This window comes from Apis mellifera, linkage group LG8 (assembly GCF_003254395.2).
Source record: "Apis mellifera strain DH4 linkage group LG8, Amel_HAv3.1, whole genome shotgun sequence".
NCBI lineage: Eukaryota > Metazoa > Arthropoda > Insecta > Hymenoptera > Apidae > Apis > Apis mellifera.
Genome location: NC_037645.1, coordinates 6,636,513 through 6,655,188, shown reverse-complemented (window position 1 = coordinate 6,655,188; position 18,676 = coordinate 6,636,513). Strand labels below are relative to the sequence as shown.

At 30.8% G+C, this 18,676-nt stretch overlaps 3 protein-coding genes across 5 annotated transcripts in view; 1 reads left to right on the top strand and 2 right to left on the bottom strand.

Annotated features, from left to right (window-relative positions):
- The window catches only part of LOC725999, a 101,523-nt gene extending 86,968 nt beyond the window's left edge, over window positions 1-14,555 (bottom strand). The window contains exons 1-2 of one of the 2 annotated variants that reach the window (XM_026442488.1): window positions 14,453-14,555; window positions 13,453-13,482 (exon numbers count right to left, since the gene is read on the bottom strand). The gene's annotated coding sequence lies outside the window, so the exon portion shown is untranslated. Of the gene's footprint in view, window positions 1-13,452; window positions 13,521-14,452 lie in introns of both variants that reach the window. The other variant, XM_026442489.1, reaches the window with a different exon arrangement.
- On the top strand, window positions 1,713-16,693 carry LOC412835. Its single transcript, XM_026442252.1, has 8 exons — window positions 1,713-2,227; window positions 7,515-7,720; window positions 7,788-7,923; window positions 8,335-8,468; window positions 8,562-8,885; window positions 14,805-14,849; window positions 15,507-15,614; window positions 15,682-16,693. Exons 1-8 carry the CDS (start codon window positions 2,137-2,139, stop codon window positions 16,528-16,530), a joined length of 1,893 nt encoding a protein of 630 aa, XP_026298037.1. The 5' UTR covers window positions 1,713-2,136; the 3' UTR covers window positions 16,531-16,693.
- LOC409454 (glucose-induced degradation protein 8 homolog) lies at window positions 16,583-18,667 on the bottom strand. Of its 2 annotated transcripts, XM_006563777.3 has the most exons (5): window positions 18,379-18,667; window positions 18,170-18,297; window positions 17,713-18,107; window positions 17,383-17,530; window positions 16,583-17,131 (listed from the first exon to the last, which is right to left on the bottom strand). In XM_006563777.3, exons 2-5 carry the CDS (start codon window positions 18,288-18,290, stop codon window positions 17,121-17,123), a joined length of 675 nt encoding a protein of 224 aa, XP_006563840.1. In that variant the 5' UTR covers window positions 18,291-18,297; window positions 18,379-18,667; the 3' UTR covers window positions 16,583-17,120. The 2 variants fall into 2 exon arrangements, with proteins under 2 accessions (XP_006563840.1, XP_006563839.1); XM_006563776.3 differs by having other exon boundaries at window positions 16,583-17,530; window positions 18,379-18,665.
- Window positions 18,668-18,676: the final 9 nt, after the last annotated feature.

Genomic DNA, 18,676 nt, shown 5'->3' with positions numbered 1-18,676 from the left:
AAACTGTGCAACCACTGTCTCCACACTTTCGCCACGCGAAACGACGTTATTAAAATTACGCGCGGTCGAGCACGCGAGCCACCCCCTATTCCCCACTCGCGTCGAGAATTTTAAATTTCGACCGCCTGCTCCATGAATAATACGTAACAGGCGAACACGTACGACCCTCCCCCTCCTCTGTATCCGAATAAACGCGGATGTCTCGGTGGAAAATCGCGGGGGATAAACAGGGGGATGATATTCAGAGGTGCGTGCGTATTACACGCACGGCGTGCACGGGACGATCCTGGCTCGGCCTCCGCGTAACACGCGCCGGCCACATTCGCGTTCCACGTTTAATCGGCTGGGACCGGAACACGCTGCATTTTCAAACGAATCGATCGTCGACAGAGACGCGTTTGATCATTGCTGGAGAATGAGGGGTGAGGGAGAGGGAGAGAGGAAAGAGGAGAGGAGGAGGAGGAGGAGGAGGAGCGTTTGGGAGGAGAAGGTGGAACGTAAATGGGTCTCGATGATACTCCTCGATACCGAGAGGTTCGTGAAAAATTACCAGCAGAACTCTCGAATCGAATATCGTGGAATTCTTAATGGCAAAAAGAAAAAAGAAAAAGGAAAAGGGAAAAACGAGTCGAGGTCCTGCGAGAAATTTTGAAGGCTCTCTTTCTTTTTTCCTTCCTTCTTTTCCTTTTTGCGGGAGGAGAAAATTGAATTTGAAAATGTCACGGAGGGTGAGTAGAGAATGGGAGGACGAGAGAGAGAGAGCGCGTGTTGGGTCAAGCGCGCCGGGAACCATCATTTTGTAATCGCCACCGCCGTGAATTAGGGTTGGTTGTATTATTTATATGAAATAACGTGCACTCAAGACTCGGCGGATGTATCATGGATACTCCTATCACCGATACTCTTTTAATCTTACACTACAGATCAAAGATACTATTACGCAACTCTTGTACAACATGAAATTTACAGAGGTATCTCGAAACTCTGGATAAGAAAGGATTCAAAAAAAATTATTTTAAATCTCGTGGATCTTAACCCCTTTCTTCACACCTGAACGATCCTTTCAGACCACCGTTTCCCTCGTTAGAAATATATTATATCCTTGCGTTAAGATCGCTTCAACCCCATTTACCCCATAATAACCCGGCATCATCGAGGGTTACCGGTTAAATTGGACCAACCTTCTTCAACCATCCTTGATCGATCTTCCCACTCCGTGCACCACCAATCGAGTTTATATATATACATATACATATACAGATCGAACGACAACGCAGGGTAAAGAGGGAAAGAGAAAAAAAAAAGGGAGCGAAGGGAAACAATCAACTGGCAGCAAAAATCCGCATAATTCCTGGCGGAAGAGTCGCCGGGAGCGAGTTGCCCGGAGCGTAGCGTATTTCCCCCCAATTTCGTTAGCGCCTGCACACACGCAACGCGGGCAGGGAACGCGAGCAGTGAGGCTCGCGCAGCGTGAGAGGAAGACGGAGAATTTTGCAGCGATCATCGACTCGGATAACTGCGCACGCGCACTCGAAAACTACTACTCCAACTCGCCCCGTCTCGGTCGCTTCGCGTCGCTCCCTCGGCTACCTTCGTCTTTCTTCGCTGTTCTGCTCCCGGCCGCTCCTCTCCCCTCCCCCCACCGACCCGCCCACCGCTCCTCGCTCGCCGGCCGTCTCTCTCGCGACTACTAGCAGCGGCACTAGCACCACCACCACCACCACCACCAGCAAGGGAGCATCAGTGGTAGCAGCAGCGGCACCAGCAGCAACACACCGGCACCTCCTCCTGGCTCTCCTCCTGCTGGTGTGTACCGATGCCGCAGTAGCGACTGCCTCTCTGCCCCGTATAGATTTTCAATTAGTCCGCGCGGAACGTGGAAAATAATGTGCCGCTCCGACACCTGCTGACCATCCCCAAAGGTCGGTCGCGTCCCCGGGTCTCGGTCGCCTATCGCGCGTCGTTTCGTAGTTGTCGTCGCCGTCCTCGCTTACCATCGTCGTGACCTGGTGTGGACGGACAATTGAGGAGAGGGTGAGGGGAGATCGATTTCCGTCTTCCGTGTGCGTGTGCAGTGTTGAAAAAAGACAGAGAATGGGCGAACAGTGACAAGATCTTGGAACGATCCACGGGTCCATGGGATCGTCAGAGAGAATGCCGTTCCCGGTGAATCGCAGGACCCCGTTGTCCAGTATCATCGCGATCTCTGCGTTCATGCTGCATTCAGGTAGGAGGATTTGGTGTTATGTACGATGATGAACGAAGAAGAAGAAGAAGAAGGAGAAGAAAGTTTTTTTTTCTTCGCGATAAAATGGTACTTCTGATGAAGTTTATCCTTTCTCTTAATAGTAGGAATGTTTGGATTCGGGTTTCTTTTAAGAATGAACATTCGACACCGATGATCGATTAATCGTCGATCAAAGATATCGCCAGTCAATATTTGATACACCGATTCCACGGGGGGTATTGTTCGTATTGTTTGGATGTTTGCACGACGGCCAATGGGCCTTTGGCATCCGAAACCACATCGATTTCCGCATGCACCGCGTGTAATTTGCGTAATTCCAATATCCTAGACGCGTCGATCTTCCTTGACCCACGTGGAGATCCGGGGAGGGAGGGGACAATCGTATCCGTCGTCCATCGATCTCCGATTAAATGGATATCGTGAAATGGGTTTCTTTATTTTCACGAGTTAATTTTATATAATAATCGAAGATTGGATTTGAATATAATTGAAACGAATTCGAAATTTAATGGAACACGTCTTAACGGAAAACGGGTATTGCTTCTTCTATAGAAACGGACGTGTGTTTGAACTCGTTTTTAGTTTTCTAGCCTTTGCCACGTTTATTAAAAGTTGGCAGCACGTTAAATGAGAATTGAAAGTGTATTCTGGACGAGCGGGCGAGCGCATCGGTTCACCATGTGCCATTCAAAAGAGCGGGATAGAAGTTTCCTTGGTTACACGGTGCGCCAACTTCCGCGAGAGAATGGCGGTAATACGGTAACCAACAGACATTTAGATAGGATCCGCTTTGTAGAGGATAGAAATAGGATTCCCGGGGTGCAGAAGTCCAGCAAGATAAAGTGGATGAATTCTAATTTTGAATGAAAGCCGCCCCCCCAGAAAAAGGATTTTCGATCGGGTTTTTCAACATTGCGCGAAGTCTTGAGCGAACTCGAATTTATGGTTAAATTTTTGAAATTTAAAACGTATTTTAAGATTAAAATTAATATTTAAATTTTACGTGAAAAATATTTTCACGTAATTGAAATGTTACGCGTACTCAAATATGCATGTGCAATGTAATTCTTGCACAAATTCTTTGAATTAATAAGTGAAACGAGTGTCGGGGTTAAGTTTAATCATGAATTCCGGTAATATATATTTCATCTAGTCTAAACCTAATCAAATTTAAGTTTGAATTAACGTGAGCCACATCTGAATTAAGTTCAAGCTCGAAGTGCACATATCCAAACCCGAATGTAATCCCAAATTTATAATTAAATTTCAATTAGAACGAATCATATCTTGATTAAATTCAACTTAATCAACCTAATCTAATAAATATACATCGTTCGAAAATAGAGCTCTTTGGATATTAAAATATTTTTTTTTTTTTTTTTTACATATAACGATAAATTTCAAGCATCGTGTACATATTTTTAAATTTGCTAATCAACATTGCCTTGTGCACTTTCTTCGTGTCATAAATCATTATCGAAACATCAAATATAATAATCCTCCGTTATTTTCACAATACATATTAAACCTAACCTAAAATCAAAATTAGTATACAATTTTCCTAAATCTAAATCTCTATAATTCAAATTTTATTAGATTTAAAATTTTTAAATCGAAGAGGAAAAACCTTCGTTCTAGGTAATATCCATATTACTTCGTATCAGTGAGTTGTAAAAAAAAGAAAAAAAAAACACGAAGCGCGAAGCGATAGAGTTAGTCGGCTTAGCGAAGAAACGTCATTGTGGACAACTTTTTCCAGTCGTCACGCGACCACCGCCGCGCCTGTTAATCGCTTCAAGGACCATTCCTAATCAAGAAAACGAGCAGATATACGGGCGCGTAAAGCGGTTCGTTTAAAGACGGGGCCAGCACGACAACGTAATCGTCGACAACCTCGCGAAAGCGTATTACGATAGGTCGTTAACTCGAGTACTCTAATTGGCTCAATTCCCAATAAAACTCACCGGTGAACCGCCACTGGATCCGACCTCGAATAAAACAATATAACGCGGGCCATCCTCTCGCACCCTCGATGCAACCCCGTTCGTTCTTTCTTTATTTTTTCTAATGTCTAATATAACGAAGGAATTTCGATAATTATCAATTCGCTCGCGTTTTTAATCGTAAAAAATACATATTTCGAAATGATAGTCGATTAATCTTTTTGTCCGTCTGACTCGTTGTAATTATCCGTATCAATTCTTAAAATTGAAACTTTAATTGAGAAAGAAAGATGATTCTCATCAATCCTTAAAATTGGAACTCCAGTTTAGAAAGAAGTTCACGGGGCATGATGCCCGCTTAATTATCGCATCTTTTAACTGTCCCGTTTAATTGTCGTGTAATTATCAATTTTTAGAAATTGGAATTTGAGAAAGAAGCCAATGATTCGCAGAATATGTGTATTAATTATCGAATTTTTTTGCCCGTCGTAAGGTTATCAATTAGAATTGAAACTCCATTTGAGAAAGAAGCTATTGAACGATGCAAGGAACAAAGAAACGTATTAGAGTACAGGTTGATGTATGATTAAAAATTAATCTTCTCGATTCAATCGCTGAGTCATTTGTACAAATAATATTACATCCTATATAACTCTGATTGGACAAGGAAAATTATTTAATATTGAATTTACTCGTATGGAACGATCCTTGGTAGATTAATCCTTATCAACGGATGGTCAATCAGGAAGCACGGTTTCTTACCGATTAAGCTCGGTTAATCAACTTGGAACTATATTAGATCAATATTGACATTTAAATATATTTTTTGATCATATTGAATAAAACTTACGTATTACGTGTATTATATATATAATATATTAATTAGATATAATTTTTGATCAATCAAACTTTTGTTCCAACCTCCATTTTAAATTTAAGCAAATTGCGCACATTTGTGCAGCAAAGCTCTTGTTTCGAGACACCTCGTACGTGTTAAAGTACGAGTGGTGTGGCAGAAAATTCGATAATTCAAGAGTTGGAAAAAATATGGCCCGTACACGCGAGCTGAAAATTAACGCCAGTGGCCGTGTAGCGTTTAATTCGAGGCATAAGCGCGTAATACTAGGCGATAATACAGTCGGTAAATAATCTGAGTATATATCTGGCTACTGATTAACCTCCCCTCTCGACAGGTTCGTCCAACCCTCGTCCGATTGCGTTTAATTAAATCGACCGTGTCCGTGTCCGTCAAGAGCACGTGCGACCAGCAGCGTCGTGACGCTAAGCGTCCATCCCTCTCCAATGGAAAGATACAATCCCCCTGATCGTAAATGTTTCATTAACGGTTAAATGCCACAGGACTCGGATATTATATATTGGATTGGTCAACAAATTTTTTTTCATTTTTTTTTTTTAATTATCTTGCTTTTTTTTATATCTTTTATTTGTAAATTCAAAATAATTCGACAATTCGAAACTTGTTAAACCTTTCTCCAAATATTTCTAGAATATTTCTGTTCATACATATTTTTATAATAATTCCACTATTCAATTTTTTTCAGAAAAAAACTTTTAATTTATTCTATTTTATCATTTAAATTTTAATAGCTCGGTTGATAAGTATTGCTTAATGAATGGAATCATAATTTTTTATAATTCTAATCTTGAAATGAATACGACAATAAGCAATTCGAGTTCAAATGTAATAATTTTTAATCTCTATTTCGAACGTCAGTCTATTTTAACCACATAGAATTATTGATGTTCATCGACCAAGATTTCTTCCGTCCTATTCCATATCAAATAGAAGGATGCATTTCCAATAAATGTAGCCATATCTGACAGGAACCCGACCGAAAATACTACAATTTATACCGTTCTGACCTACAATAGATCTCTAGCAAAACTCGGTCAATTTCCTTATCGACCGAGAACACTTTTTCTCTTTTAAAATTACCGACCGGGATAATCGAATGAATGAACATATGAGACCGTTGAAAAAAACGGGTTTTACCGATGAAAAGGAGAGAAGGGAAAAATAGATTGGATCGAAGAAATTAATTAAAACTACTGGAAAAACTGCAACCACCGATTCGAGTGGTGTTTAGCGGTTTGATAAGCATTGCGAGTAACTGTTGAATGAGGAAATACGAATACGATTTTCCATCGATATAATCGATATAAAGGGAGAATGGGGGATGCGGAAAACATGATTTATCGAGTATCCGACTACAAAATTGCTAATTTTCCAACGTTGAATAAACGGAAATTCGACGATTCCGCCATTGACAAGACGTAATTTAATTATTCTTCATATCGTTCCTAATAATCTCTCAGTCCGTGAAGGGAAAGGAGACGAAGAGAGAAAGTTTAACTACCATCCCAGAATGAGAAAGAGACAAGAAGAGATCTTCTTCTCTCTTCAATCATCAAAATAAATTTCACATCTCTTTCGATACATTTATTTTATTATTTAAATTTTAAGTAACTTTATTACGCGTCGTTCAATTCCTTCAAAAATTCTATAATACTTCGAGTTTTGCAGACAATTCGATAATCGGAATTTTTCTATCTTTTCTTTTTAATCAAGATAAAAATATTTTTTTTAATTATAAAATATCGATCATCGATAATTTTAAGAAATTAACTGTATAAGAGGATTAGATTACAAGAGTGATCCGATTACAATATAATTATGGATAATTTTATTCAAGTCATAATAATTCAAGGAATTTTGTTTCGTATATTCGATCGTGTTGAAGATTAATATCTTTCGAATTATTATTCAAACAAATTTAAAATTTCTTCGCTCTCGTGAACTTGACTATTGTTCGTCCGAATTGAAATATAATTTCGAACAATTTTACGCAATTCATATCGCTCGAAATGAATTTTGTCAATTTTCAAGCGAAATTGAAGACTATCCTTTCAATCGATAGAGATAGATACAAGTTTCTAAGTAACGCAATATTATCTCTGGTCTCATTCTTATATCGATATTGGTTTCTTAGATCAAGTAGAATTTTCCTTCGAAATGTCCGATCAAATATCTTCGTAGAAATTATCAAAGTTTCGCGTAGACATTTTTGAGATCGTTATATTTCCATTTTTTGCTCATTACGCCGTTATAGATTGTAAATTTTCCAACGGATATCCGTTCGAGGTCAAGTTACTCGAGACTCGAGACAACTTCAAATCAAATAATGGGCATAATACGTATAAAGTTGTTGTCTTAAATTCTTAAACTCGATTCGACGACGCGGTTTTCCATCATCCCAATATTAATTCCAAAACTTGGATTCAAAGATAATTCGTCATTTCAGGTATTGTAGCCCTTCGAATGACAGCCCTCCAAATACCGCAACACGTCGTTCTGAACGAGACGGTCCGTATGCAGTGCAACTTCAATTTGGATAAAGAACTATTGTACTCGGTGAAATGGTATAAAGATGGCCACGAATTTTATCGTTACGTGCCGAGGGATGTGCCAATGGTCCAAACCTTTCGCGTTCCTGGTGTTGATGTGAACGTGGGTATTAGCTTGACCATTGATTTTCTCATTGAGAGATCGATAAAGACTTCCTCTTTAATTGCAGACGCACAATTCCACGGAAAGATCGGTGGTTTTGAACAATGTGAATCTTACTAGCTCAGGGAGGTATCGATGCGAGGTGTCCGCCGAGGCTCCAGCCTTTCAAACCGTGTCTGACCATGCAGACATGACGGTAGTAGGTAAGGAAACGTATTAATTAAAATATATAAGAAAAAATGTTGTAGACATTCGTTTATAAAAAAAAAAAAACGATGTATCGATGCGTAAAAAATCGTATAATTTTAACCAAAAGAAAACAAAATTGTTTTGTATTTTTTCCAATCATTCCATGCTCTGGTTAATAAGCCATGCTTATCAAACGCATCTTAATTATTAATTTTATTATTAATAATTTCGTCGAATAATAAATTTAATAAATTTTAATTTGCAACTTATTCAAATATAATACCATTTGTGCGAATCACTTTTTAACGTCTGAAATTTGGCGCGAATAATTTGATGTCAGATTGATATTCGTTGTTAAATTGTTAAAAAAAAAAAATATTTATCGCGTATTAAAATATGAGAAAGAAAAATTATTATTGTTACAGTTCTTCCTGACGAAGGGCCACGAATAACCGGTGGCCGTTCGCGCTATCAAGTCGGCGAGATCGTTCGAATGAACTGTACGTCAGCGCCCTCAAAACCGGCTGCTTTATTAACTTGGTTCATCAATGGTGATCAGGTGAAAACAAAAAAAGAAATTCAATTGCAATTGTTTCCAAGCTACGATCTTATCCATTTCATCGTCACGAAAATAATCAACGATATATTTTAGGCCGATAATCAGTACCTGAAGGGACCACACATTACCGCTGTGGATGAGAAAGGGTTAGAAACCGCGGTATTGGGCTTGGAGTTTCGCGTCGCCAACAAACACTTCAAGCGTGGCGACATGAAGCTGAAGTGCTTGGCGACAATAGCGACCGTCTATCTGCAGAGCAATGAGGAGAGCGTGGAAGGAGACGAGAGAATCCTGAAAGCTCCCGTGATGGAGAGCCGCGAGACCAGGGCACAGAGCCACACTCGGAACGATTTAATCAATGGTAAAATCCTCGACGAATCCCCACTCACGAACACTTTGATAGAATCTCCACCAGATGTCACTCTCCGTATTTAGTTTCGATAATATTTAATGGCCGCTCGATTGGACGTTTCTTCTGTATTTTCTTTCGTTGTTCATTTGTCATTTTTTTCTCACGAAATTAAAAATATCGGGAGTAAATATTGTGCGAAAAAAACGGGACATCGAAGATGAAATACGATTTATGACGAACAATTCGATATTGAATCTCATCGTTCGAATTTCATTTTTGCTCTAGGAATTTTTTTTTTTGGTTGCTGATTCGAATGTTTTTATATATATTTTTTTTCTCGTTGTTTTCTTATCGTTTTTTATCACACGAAATTAAAAATATTGAAATTTCATAATTGAATTGTTATGAAAATATACAATGTCATAATGGATAAAATATGTGATTCATAATACGTTGCATTTTTTATTGGTTAGATACAAATTGAAAAATTATCGTTTACTCATGAGTAACAATAACAGTGAATGTTTAAACGGGATTTATGCAAAATTTACTAGCCGCTGTCTGATTAAATGGGATACTTTCAAATGCAAATAAATTGGAAAATTGATTACATTATAGGTTAATTGACTCGTGATTAAACGCTTGACCGTTCGATAAATAATTCATCGATTAAAACGGGACAACGGTTTCGAGCCAAATGATAATTAATCTAACCGAAAAGTTCTATCGAGGGGATTAAATTTTTATTTGTTTTCATTTATGTTTTAACCATTTATTTAATGTTATTTATTGAAGAATATTTATCAAAGAAAACAAAAATTATATGGATATGAAAATAAATTTAAAAAATTAATCATTTAATTTAAATATTATAACTTCAATATAAAATATTCGAAATATTTAAAGACAACCAAAGTGCGTAACATAAAATCCTTTGTGTAAATTTAATTACATCGTTTAGAAAACAGAATATTTTTTAAAGAAAAATAAATTTTTATTATTATAAAGCTACGATAATTTAATTGGTTGAATAGACAGATCAGATATATTTAAAAAGCTATTCAAATGAAATAGCATAGCTTTGAAGAAGAAAACTATTATCGATATTGGATATTCGAAATATCTTACTGAAGACCGAGTAATGCTCAACAAAGAAACTCTTTGATGTTGAAATAAAGCTATAAATCTGAAGAATATCTATTTCTTTTCCACTCGTATTAAAAAACTTTTTCTTGAAATTTTCAACAATAATTGTAGTTACAAACATGAAACACAATTTTTTAAATAACAATATTCATAGAATATTCTATATCTTAACAAGATAAAAGATAAAAGATTCCCTAACTTTTTTCATTGCTATTTTAACTAATATTTAAAATAAAAATCTCAAAAATTTCTCACTTCATGAAATATTCTTCTATTCGAAGAGAGAGAATTGAAAATAATGAAATATATATTTCAATAAAATATATTAAGCAAAGTTATTTCTCATTTCAGGAAGTCAAACAACCACGATATTCAACCGGATGATCGTTTTTCTGATCACAGGCATCATCCTAGCGCGATAATAACAACAATTGTTTTTCACGTTGCTTCCTAAGATTAAAACAAATACGTTAGGAGATTGTTCCCATCGTATCTAATATTAATTTTTAAGCCGCATAATCATAATTAAATATCATATCGATAAACATGATAAGGGATTGAACGTTCGGTTGAACGTGATTGACGTACAAACAATGGTAGATCTATCAAAATCTTTAATGTCTCTTCTTTTGATTCTTTTCAATATAAATAAAATTTAATTCATTTACTATCATTAAAAGAAGATATTAATTTTTAAGAAATTGCAAATTTTTTTAAAATATTAATATTTTTTTATATAAATTTTTAAAAAAAAGATTGATAAAGAAGGAGAATTGATTTTATTTTTTAAATAAAAATATATTTGTGGATCTGCCAATGTTAACAAATAAAAATATGTTTTAGGCTCTAAATGTATTCTCATGTGAGGAAAAAGTCACATTTAAAACATATCCATGGAATTATCAAAGAAAAAGAGAGAAAGTATAAAATTATAAAAAAAAGGAGAACAAGACAGAGAACAAATGACTCAAAAAAAATCAAAGGAAGCATAAATCCGTCTCTCCATATGCATATACATATACATATATATATATATATATTTATGTATGTATATGTATATGTTAGGTCGTCCAGAGATCTTTTTAGCAGATGAATAAGAAAGTTCTTATTGCTTTCCCATACATTGATACATATTATTTTTACTACAATTTTATAATGGTATTTCTATTTTTACTGCATATCATTTTTTATATATATATTTAAAAAAAAAAGAAGACAAAAGAGGGACTCTTTATGGAAAATACATTTTTTTCCATCTCCAAACCTTGCTATTGTATCAATAAATACAATAGAAAACAATCACAAACAATTTCTGCACAAACCAATGCTGGGTAATTATTATTTTGATTAAATTGATATTATTTCATTTTAATATAAAAATTGTATATTTTAATCATCTAATAAATTCCTTTTTGAAAATATTTGAAATGATGAAAATGTGATTTAAAGATATAATATTTTAATACATTAATAATTTTATAATATATTTTATATCATATATCATTAAAAATGATAAATGATTTATTTTTTTATTGTAAAAATTTATTTCAATTACTTTAAAAAATAAAAATTATTAACTTCAAAAATTTAAATAGTTTAAAAATAAAAATACCCAGTACTGATACAAGTAATACATCTCATATGATATAATCTCAGCTACAATAGATATTTCAGGAATATATATTTTTATCTAGATTTCTGCATTCAATGATCGTACTAATCTATCGTGTTTCAAATTTTCCCGCGCAAATTGTTTAAATATGAGGAATTGAAGTCTGTGTAAAAATATGCGCTATTATTATAAAAAAGCGTCGCAATGAAATATCTTTTTAAGCAGAGAAAAAATTATAGTTAAAAGTATATTGTATCGATGTTTTAATGCAAAATCATCTTATGTTTGTGAACAAATTTTAATTTATAACATTAATTCGAAGTCTAAAAATTCAATTATTCATCTTTGAATGACATTTTTAAATGTTACAAATATTACAAATTTTTTTTACGAAATTTTTTTAAGAAATTAGTTTTTCTTATGAAATTGCTAAACAAAAAAATTTTAAAAAGAAATATCTAGCATCTTTTTCATATCCTTACAATGATATTTTATAAGGTTATCCTTAAAAAAATTATATTTATATTAGAAGATCATCAGTGAGAGTTGTCTTCCTGTACGAAGCAATTTCACAAGAAAGATTGTTAATTAAATATTGCTAGTGATATTTATTGTTATTTATTGCGAGAATTTTATTGATGAATCCTTTATACATATATAATGTTATTCCTATATTGATATTATCACAAATATTTATGCGCGCGAAAGTTCAAAAATTTTAATACGACAAAATCGATGCGAAATTTCGAATTTGTACGAAATCAATTCTTTCTCTTTTTATTTAAATAATATTTCATTTACTTCAAATGTCATTAAGCACAAAAAAAAAGAAAAACAAAAACAGAATCACATATGCGAGAATCACATCATATAAACGTGTAAGTATCTAAGCTAAAAATGTATTTCTTACATAGTAGTGTATTAAAATCCTTTGTCAAATAAGTGTTTAATGAAGCTGTAAATATGTACATAATTTTCATCGTTATTAAAATTCAATATTATAATATTCTTCTCATTTTATTTTTTTCCTTTTTATACTCATAAATTTAATAAATTTCAAAGATATTATATAAACAATATATAACATATATCAAGTTATATAAATAAATTATTATCTGCATTATCTATCTGCATTATTTAATCTAATTTAATTATCATTCTTAATGTATACATTTAATTATAAATACATCTTATTTATTCAATATTTTCATAAGCATTTACTTATATATACATATATTATATATATTATATATTATATACATATATATTGTAATATATATACATATATTACAACTTTAGTTAAATAATTTATCTAATCAAATTCTATCTAACCTCAAAAAATAAATCCCAATTAGAAATCTAACTTAACCTAAATAATGGCAAAACAGACACAATACATTTATAATCTGAAAGCAAAAATTTATATTAGAGAAAATATCCTGAAATGTTTTCAATAAATATAGGCACATTATTTGCATATTTTAATGTACATATTAATAAAAAATTATTAATTTATTCATAATATTATTTATCTATTTTAATTTAAAAAATGATTACATATACTCAAATTATTAATATTATTCATTGTATTATTTACTTAATATAAAATTATCAATATAATTTTCTTAAAATTTTCATTTTCTTAAAATAATATTGATACAAGAAATGCGATACAAGAAATTTTGTGATTTGATCTAATATAATAAATAAAATACATGATACAATATAATAAAACAGTAGAAAAAAATGTTATAACTCATATATCGTTATGCTTGCACGCAATATTGCATATCGATTCAATCTTTTCATTCGACAATATGAATCGAAATTGAATGACCGAAAGATCGAAGAAATAAAAAAAATATGCGACTTACCATTAGATGTGAAAAAACTTGTCGTTTATGCTGCATAACAAAAAATCATCATGAAGGCAGAGAAATATCTATAGCAAAATATAAAATTATAATTTAAAATATAATTTATTGAAAAAATTGAAATAATTATTTCAAAAAAAGAAAAAAAATTAATTAATTTTATAATATTAATAATAACGATTAAGATTCTAATAAATTATAATAATAATAAAAATTGGAATTTTAATATAAAAATTTCAAATTAAAAACTGAAATGATTAATCTTTTTTATTTATATTCTAATATTTTCAATAATTGTATCATAAATTACAATGATAAATCACTAATAATCAAATAAAAACATAATGGATATATAATGTATAAAATATCATTCTTTTCTATGGAATAATATCCATATTAAAACTTTTCCCGCCTAAAAAGTTACCCTAACAATAAGCTAATAATCAATACAAAAAAAAATTAAGATTTTTAAATAAATATATTAAAATGAAATAATAATTTCAAATTATTATTCGTTTTTATTTCAATATAAATAAAAAACAATTTATTCTTAATATGTCCATGCAAAAAAAATATTATAGATTAATAAAAAATTATTAATAATAAATCATAATATATATATATATACTATGAATTATTACTTTAAAGTTATTTCAGTGCAATCGGATAATTTGCACCAATAAAAATCATAAAACAAGCATATAAAATATAATAAATATTATATTATATAATAAATATAAAATTATATTAAAATAATTCATAATAATTAATAATTTTAATAATTAACTCAATAATGATTAAATTTAAATCTTATAAAAAATCATATAAATTACCGGTAATAATTAACCTCTTATAAACCTCTTTATTAAATAAACAATTCAAAAAGAAATAACTAATTAATTTCATTATTACAATATTTAATGAATTATTAAATTAACAAAGTTAGTGAATTAATATTTATTAATTTTTAAATTCAACAATAAAAAATAAAATTACTTACTGCATAATCAAAGTTATACACTTCACACTAGCCATTGTGACAAACTGTCACGAAGATTTTTGAGAAAAAAAATAATACCATATGCCATACATGTTGATCTACAAAGCTTTCTAATTGGTGTATTTTCTTATTCATAAAACGCACAAAAATTGAAATGTTAATATTAATATTTATAAATCCAAAACAAAGATTACTATGCTTGCATTATGTTAAAAAATAAGATAAAAATATGATTTATTATTTATAGATAATGCAGTGGCACAATAATAGTTTTATAGTGACAAAATGCACTGACAACTAGAAAATATCAACACAAGTTATAAATCGATCAATAATAAAATAATCAAATGAAATCAAAATTTTAATTTGTATTAAAATTAAAAAAAATGCAGAACAAGTAAAAGAATAAAAAATTGTTGTATTATTTTAATATATAATAATCAGATATAATAATTATAGATATAATTATAATCTATAATATATAAATTCTTTGTTTTTTTTATTATAAATTTTTTGTAAAATATAGAAATAAATATCATTATACAAATAATTTAAATAATTTTTTACGTTTTTTCATCATAGAGAGACATCTATTGGTGGAAATCAAATATTGTTCGTTATTTAAATATCTATTAGATGTGTTAATAACTTTAAATATTTAAATATTTATATATTTTACATTAGAAATTTGCAGAATTTTTTAAGTAAAAATAGTATGTAGCAAAAAATACATATTTAATTTTAAATAATTTATATTTTATATGCATATATTTATAAATTTCGAATGTATAACCTCAACAAAAATCAAAATTAATATTAAATAAAATATTAAATAAAATCTTTAATTTTTAAAATATATAAAATAAATATTAAAATGAATAATATAAATATTATTTTATATTATATTATAATATAAATATATAAATTAAATTATTAAAATAGCAAATTATACTTACAATATTAATATTTATAATTGATATATAAATTAATTATTTATATCAAAAGAAACAAAGTTTTAACCAAATATTTAATAGAATACTATTTTTTTATTCAGATGGAGCCTATGACATTAGGATCACCTGCTGGAAGTCCTATGCAAAGTCCTGGAAGTCCAGGAACTTCTGCATATCTTCCAAGTTTTCTTTTAGGTGATACTACTACAGTAAGTAAAATTTATTATCATATAATATATATATATAATATAATAAAGAATTATTTTTAATTTTTAGCCTGCTAAAATTAATTTGACAAGTCCTCAAGATACTCCAAAACAATTGCATATTGGACATAGTGGACTTACATCTCCATTATCTAATTATGGTACTCCAGACTATCGTACTAATCGCCAGAAAGCAGTATTCAGAGGTGCTAATACTCCTAATACATCACAAATAGTCACAGAAAGTCATTCTGGTGGACCTCCAACAGTAGAATTATTTGATACTGTAGAAAGTTTAAAAACTACATCTAATCAATGCAGTTTATCAACACCAAATCAAAGTATATCATATAATCAACCAAGACTTTTGCATAGTTCTATATTCAATGATAGTGGATTAAATCCTAATACATCTGAATCACAAGGTCTTTTACAATGGGTGACTGTTTTTGGTTTTCCTCCTAGTGATATGAATAATGTTTTGGCTCATATTTCGAGCAGAGTTCGTATAGTAGATAAGCATCCTCCACCACATTCACAAAGCAATTGGATACATTTAAAATGTGCTTCAGAACTAGAAGCACAAAGGGCACTTGCATGTAATGGAAATATAGTATCTGGATCTATAATGATCGGCGTAATTCCTTGTACAGATGAGGGTGTTATATTGCGGTGCGATAAAGAAAGAAACTGTTCGAAAATGAATGGAAGTATTAAATCTTTTTGTAATATAGGACGACTCAGTAAATCACCGGAATATAGTACACCGCGCACGCCAATTAGAATACAAAGTGCAAGACCATTGGCAGTTGGTTATAATCAAAATCTTAGTTCTCAATCAGTAAGATCACCAGAAAATGTTCCACAAAAATCTACAGGTTTAGTCTCAAAAGCAATGGAATATATGTTTGGTTGGTAATTTTCAAATGAAAAAAATTGTACATGACAAATATTATTTAATATTCCTTACATTTTTATAAAAATCGAATGCGATATAAACACGACCCGAGAGAGGAATATATATTCAAAAATCCCTAAAATGCTTGTTCGTTTTTTTTTTTTTTTTTTTTTTTTTTTTTTTACTACATCGATAGTACCAAATATAAATTTTTATACACATTGAATAATTATTACATATATTATTCCTAAACTATTAGTAATATACTAGTATATCTCTCTATTTTTTATAATAAACACTATCGATACTTAATCATTCTACTGTAATATAACATAGTATAATATATTTATAATCAAATTATAATCAATGTTAAAATTACTTTCGCGAAGATGACTCATCTATTATATATTGCACAGATATTAATTAAAATGGTCCGTTTCTTGACATATTTGTATTATTTAAAAAATATCGATGAACTTCTTTGCAAGCTGGTAACTTGTACTTTTTTATCGTGTCGATGGTGAAATACGCATGGAGAGAATTATAACGATAACCTCAGTTTGCAATGTTAAAAACTTGCGTAATTGTTGTAATCAGTGCATTCCTCTCTCTTAATTTGCATCTATTATAATATATATATCATCAAAATTTATAAATATATGATTCTTATAGAAAATAATTATTACTAATTTGAACAGGAGTATATTAAAATACTCAAGTCTATTCCTTCTCTAAATCCTATTCATATGTTAATTATCCATATGATTCAACCGCATTCATATTCTCGCGTGCGCACATACTAATAAATATATTCACGTTGTTCCATATTTTATCTGATTTAAAATTATTTTGGATTTTCAATAGTGGCACTACCTAAATCAGTCATTTTTGGATATTTCACTTTTTTCTTTTCCAATTCATCTTGTGCCCAAAGTATCATCTTCAACAAGTTATTTAATCGTGGACTAGTTGATTCTTTATGTTCCATTTTCAATATAGCTGCATTTAATTCACTTGCTATCTAGTTTTTTAAAAAAAGATAATTCATATATAAAAACAAAATACAAAGAATAAAGAAAAATAAAATAAAATTTTACAAATTTAATATAAATTTATATATAAAATTATTTTTGTGATCAATTAAAAGTAAAATATAAATATTATAAATATTATATTACATATTTATAATATTTGTAATTATACCTTTTGCCTATGAGTTGGATGAAGTAAGTCACTATATGGACTTTTATGAGGTTCATCAAAAGCCAATAGTGCTAATGTTCGTTCCAATTCACATAAAATTACATCATCTGATTCTCCAGCTTCACTTAATCTGTCTTGAGCAAATTGCAAAGCTTCCTCTATTTTTCCTGTACGAATCAATTCAATCAAATGCAATTGTTGCAAATGGAAATAAAGATATCTGTCATTATCCAATAATTCTGGATGTAGTTGATTCACTAGATCTGTTGCTTCCTGAATACGACCATTTTGAATTGCTTCTCTAATTCGAATTCTATCATCCAAAGAACTTAAATCCACTGTTGGTTCCACTCCAGATTCTTGTTGAAATTTTTCTGCAGCTTCTTTGAATCCCTCTATAACAAAATTATTTAATTAAAATATACAGGTTAAAATATTTTTATTTAGAAAAACTAACCTGTAACTAAATAATTCATAATTAAATTGTTCATAGAGACACGTTGTGTATAAGAATTTTCTTCCAGCTTGGCAACCCATTCATCTTTCGTTATATTATCCTGTTTTTCCGGGTAGCTCATCGTTCTTCTTTAGTAATTAGCATCGATGTTTACAATAAATAAATAATAATCAAAACTAAAGGGAACAAATTCAATTAAAGTATCTTACTGGTAAAGATTTCGAAGACTATTTGGCACAACAGTTAATTCCTTATCGTTATTCCAAGCGTCAATAAAGATATAATCGCAAAGGATGCACTTTAAAAACGATTCACTTTTAGTTCAAAAATATTTTCTGATATATAAATATGTTTTTTTAAGAATGAATTGAAAATATTCTGAAACTATATTTTTACCAAGTTGTTACCGAAATATTATAAATGACGTTTAATGTTAGTAGTGATACACAATCGATATATACATTCTAAAATTGACGTGTACGAATGATGCACCGTGTGTATAGTAAT

Excerpts from the sequence above, each read along its gene's own strand:
- LOC412835 (XM_026442252.1), top strand. The coding sequence starts at position 2,137 with ATGGGATCGTCAGAGAGAATGCCGTTCCCGGTGAATCGCAGGACCCCG. Across the intron at positions 7,924-8,334 it reads TGCAGACATGACGGTAGTAG|TTCTTCCTGACGAAGGGCCA; the intron begins GTAAGGAAACGT and ends TTATTGTTACAG. Across the intron at positions 14,850-15,506 it reads TTAAAAAAAATGCAGAACAA|ATGGAGCCTATGACATTAGG; the intron begins GTAAAAGAATAA and ends TTTTTTATTCAG.
- LOC409454 (XM_006563776.3), bottom strand. The coding sequence starts at position 18,290 with ATGAGCTACCCGGAAAAACAGGATAATATAACGAAAGATGAATGGGTT. Across the intron at positions 18,108-18,169 it reads TATGAATTATTTAGTTACAG|AGGGATTCAAAGAAGCTGCA; the intron begins GTTAGTTTTTCT and ends ATTTTGTTATAG. Across the intron at positions 17,531-17,712 it reads ATCCAACTCATAGGCAAAAG|ATAGCAAGTGAATTAAATGC; the intron begins GTATAATTACAA and ends TTAAAAAACTAG.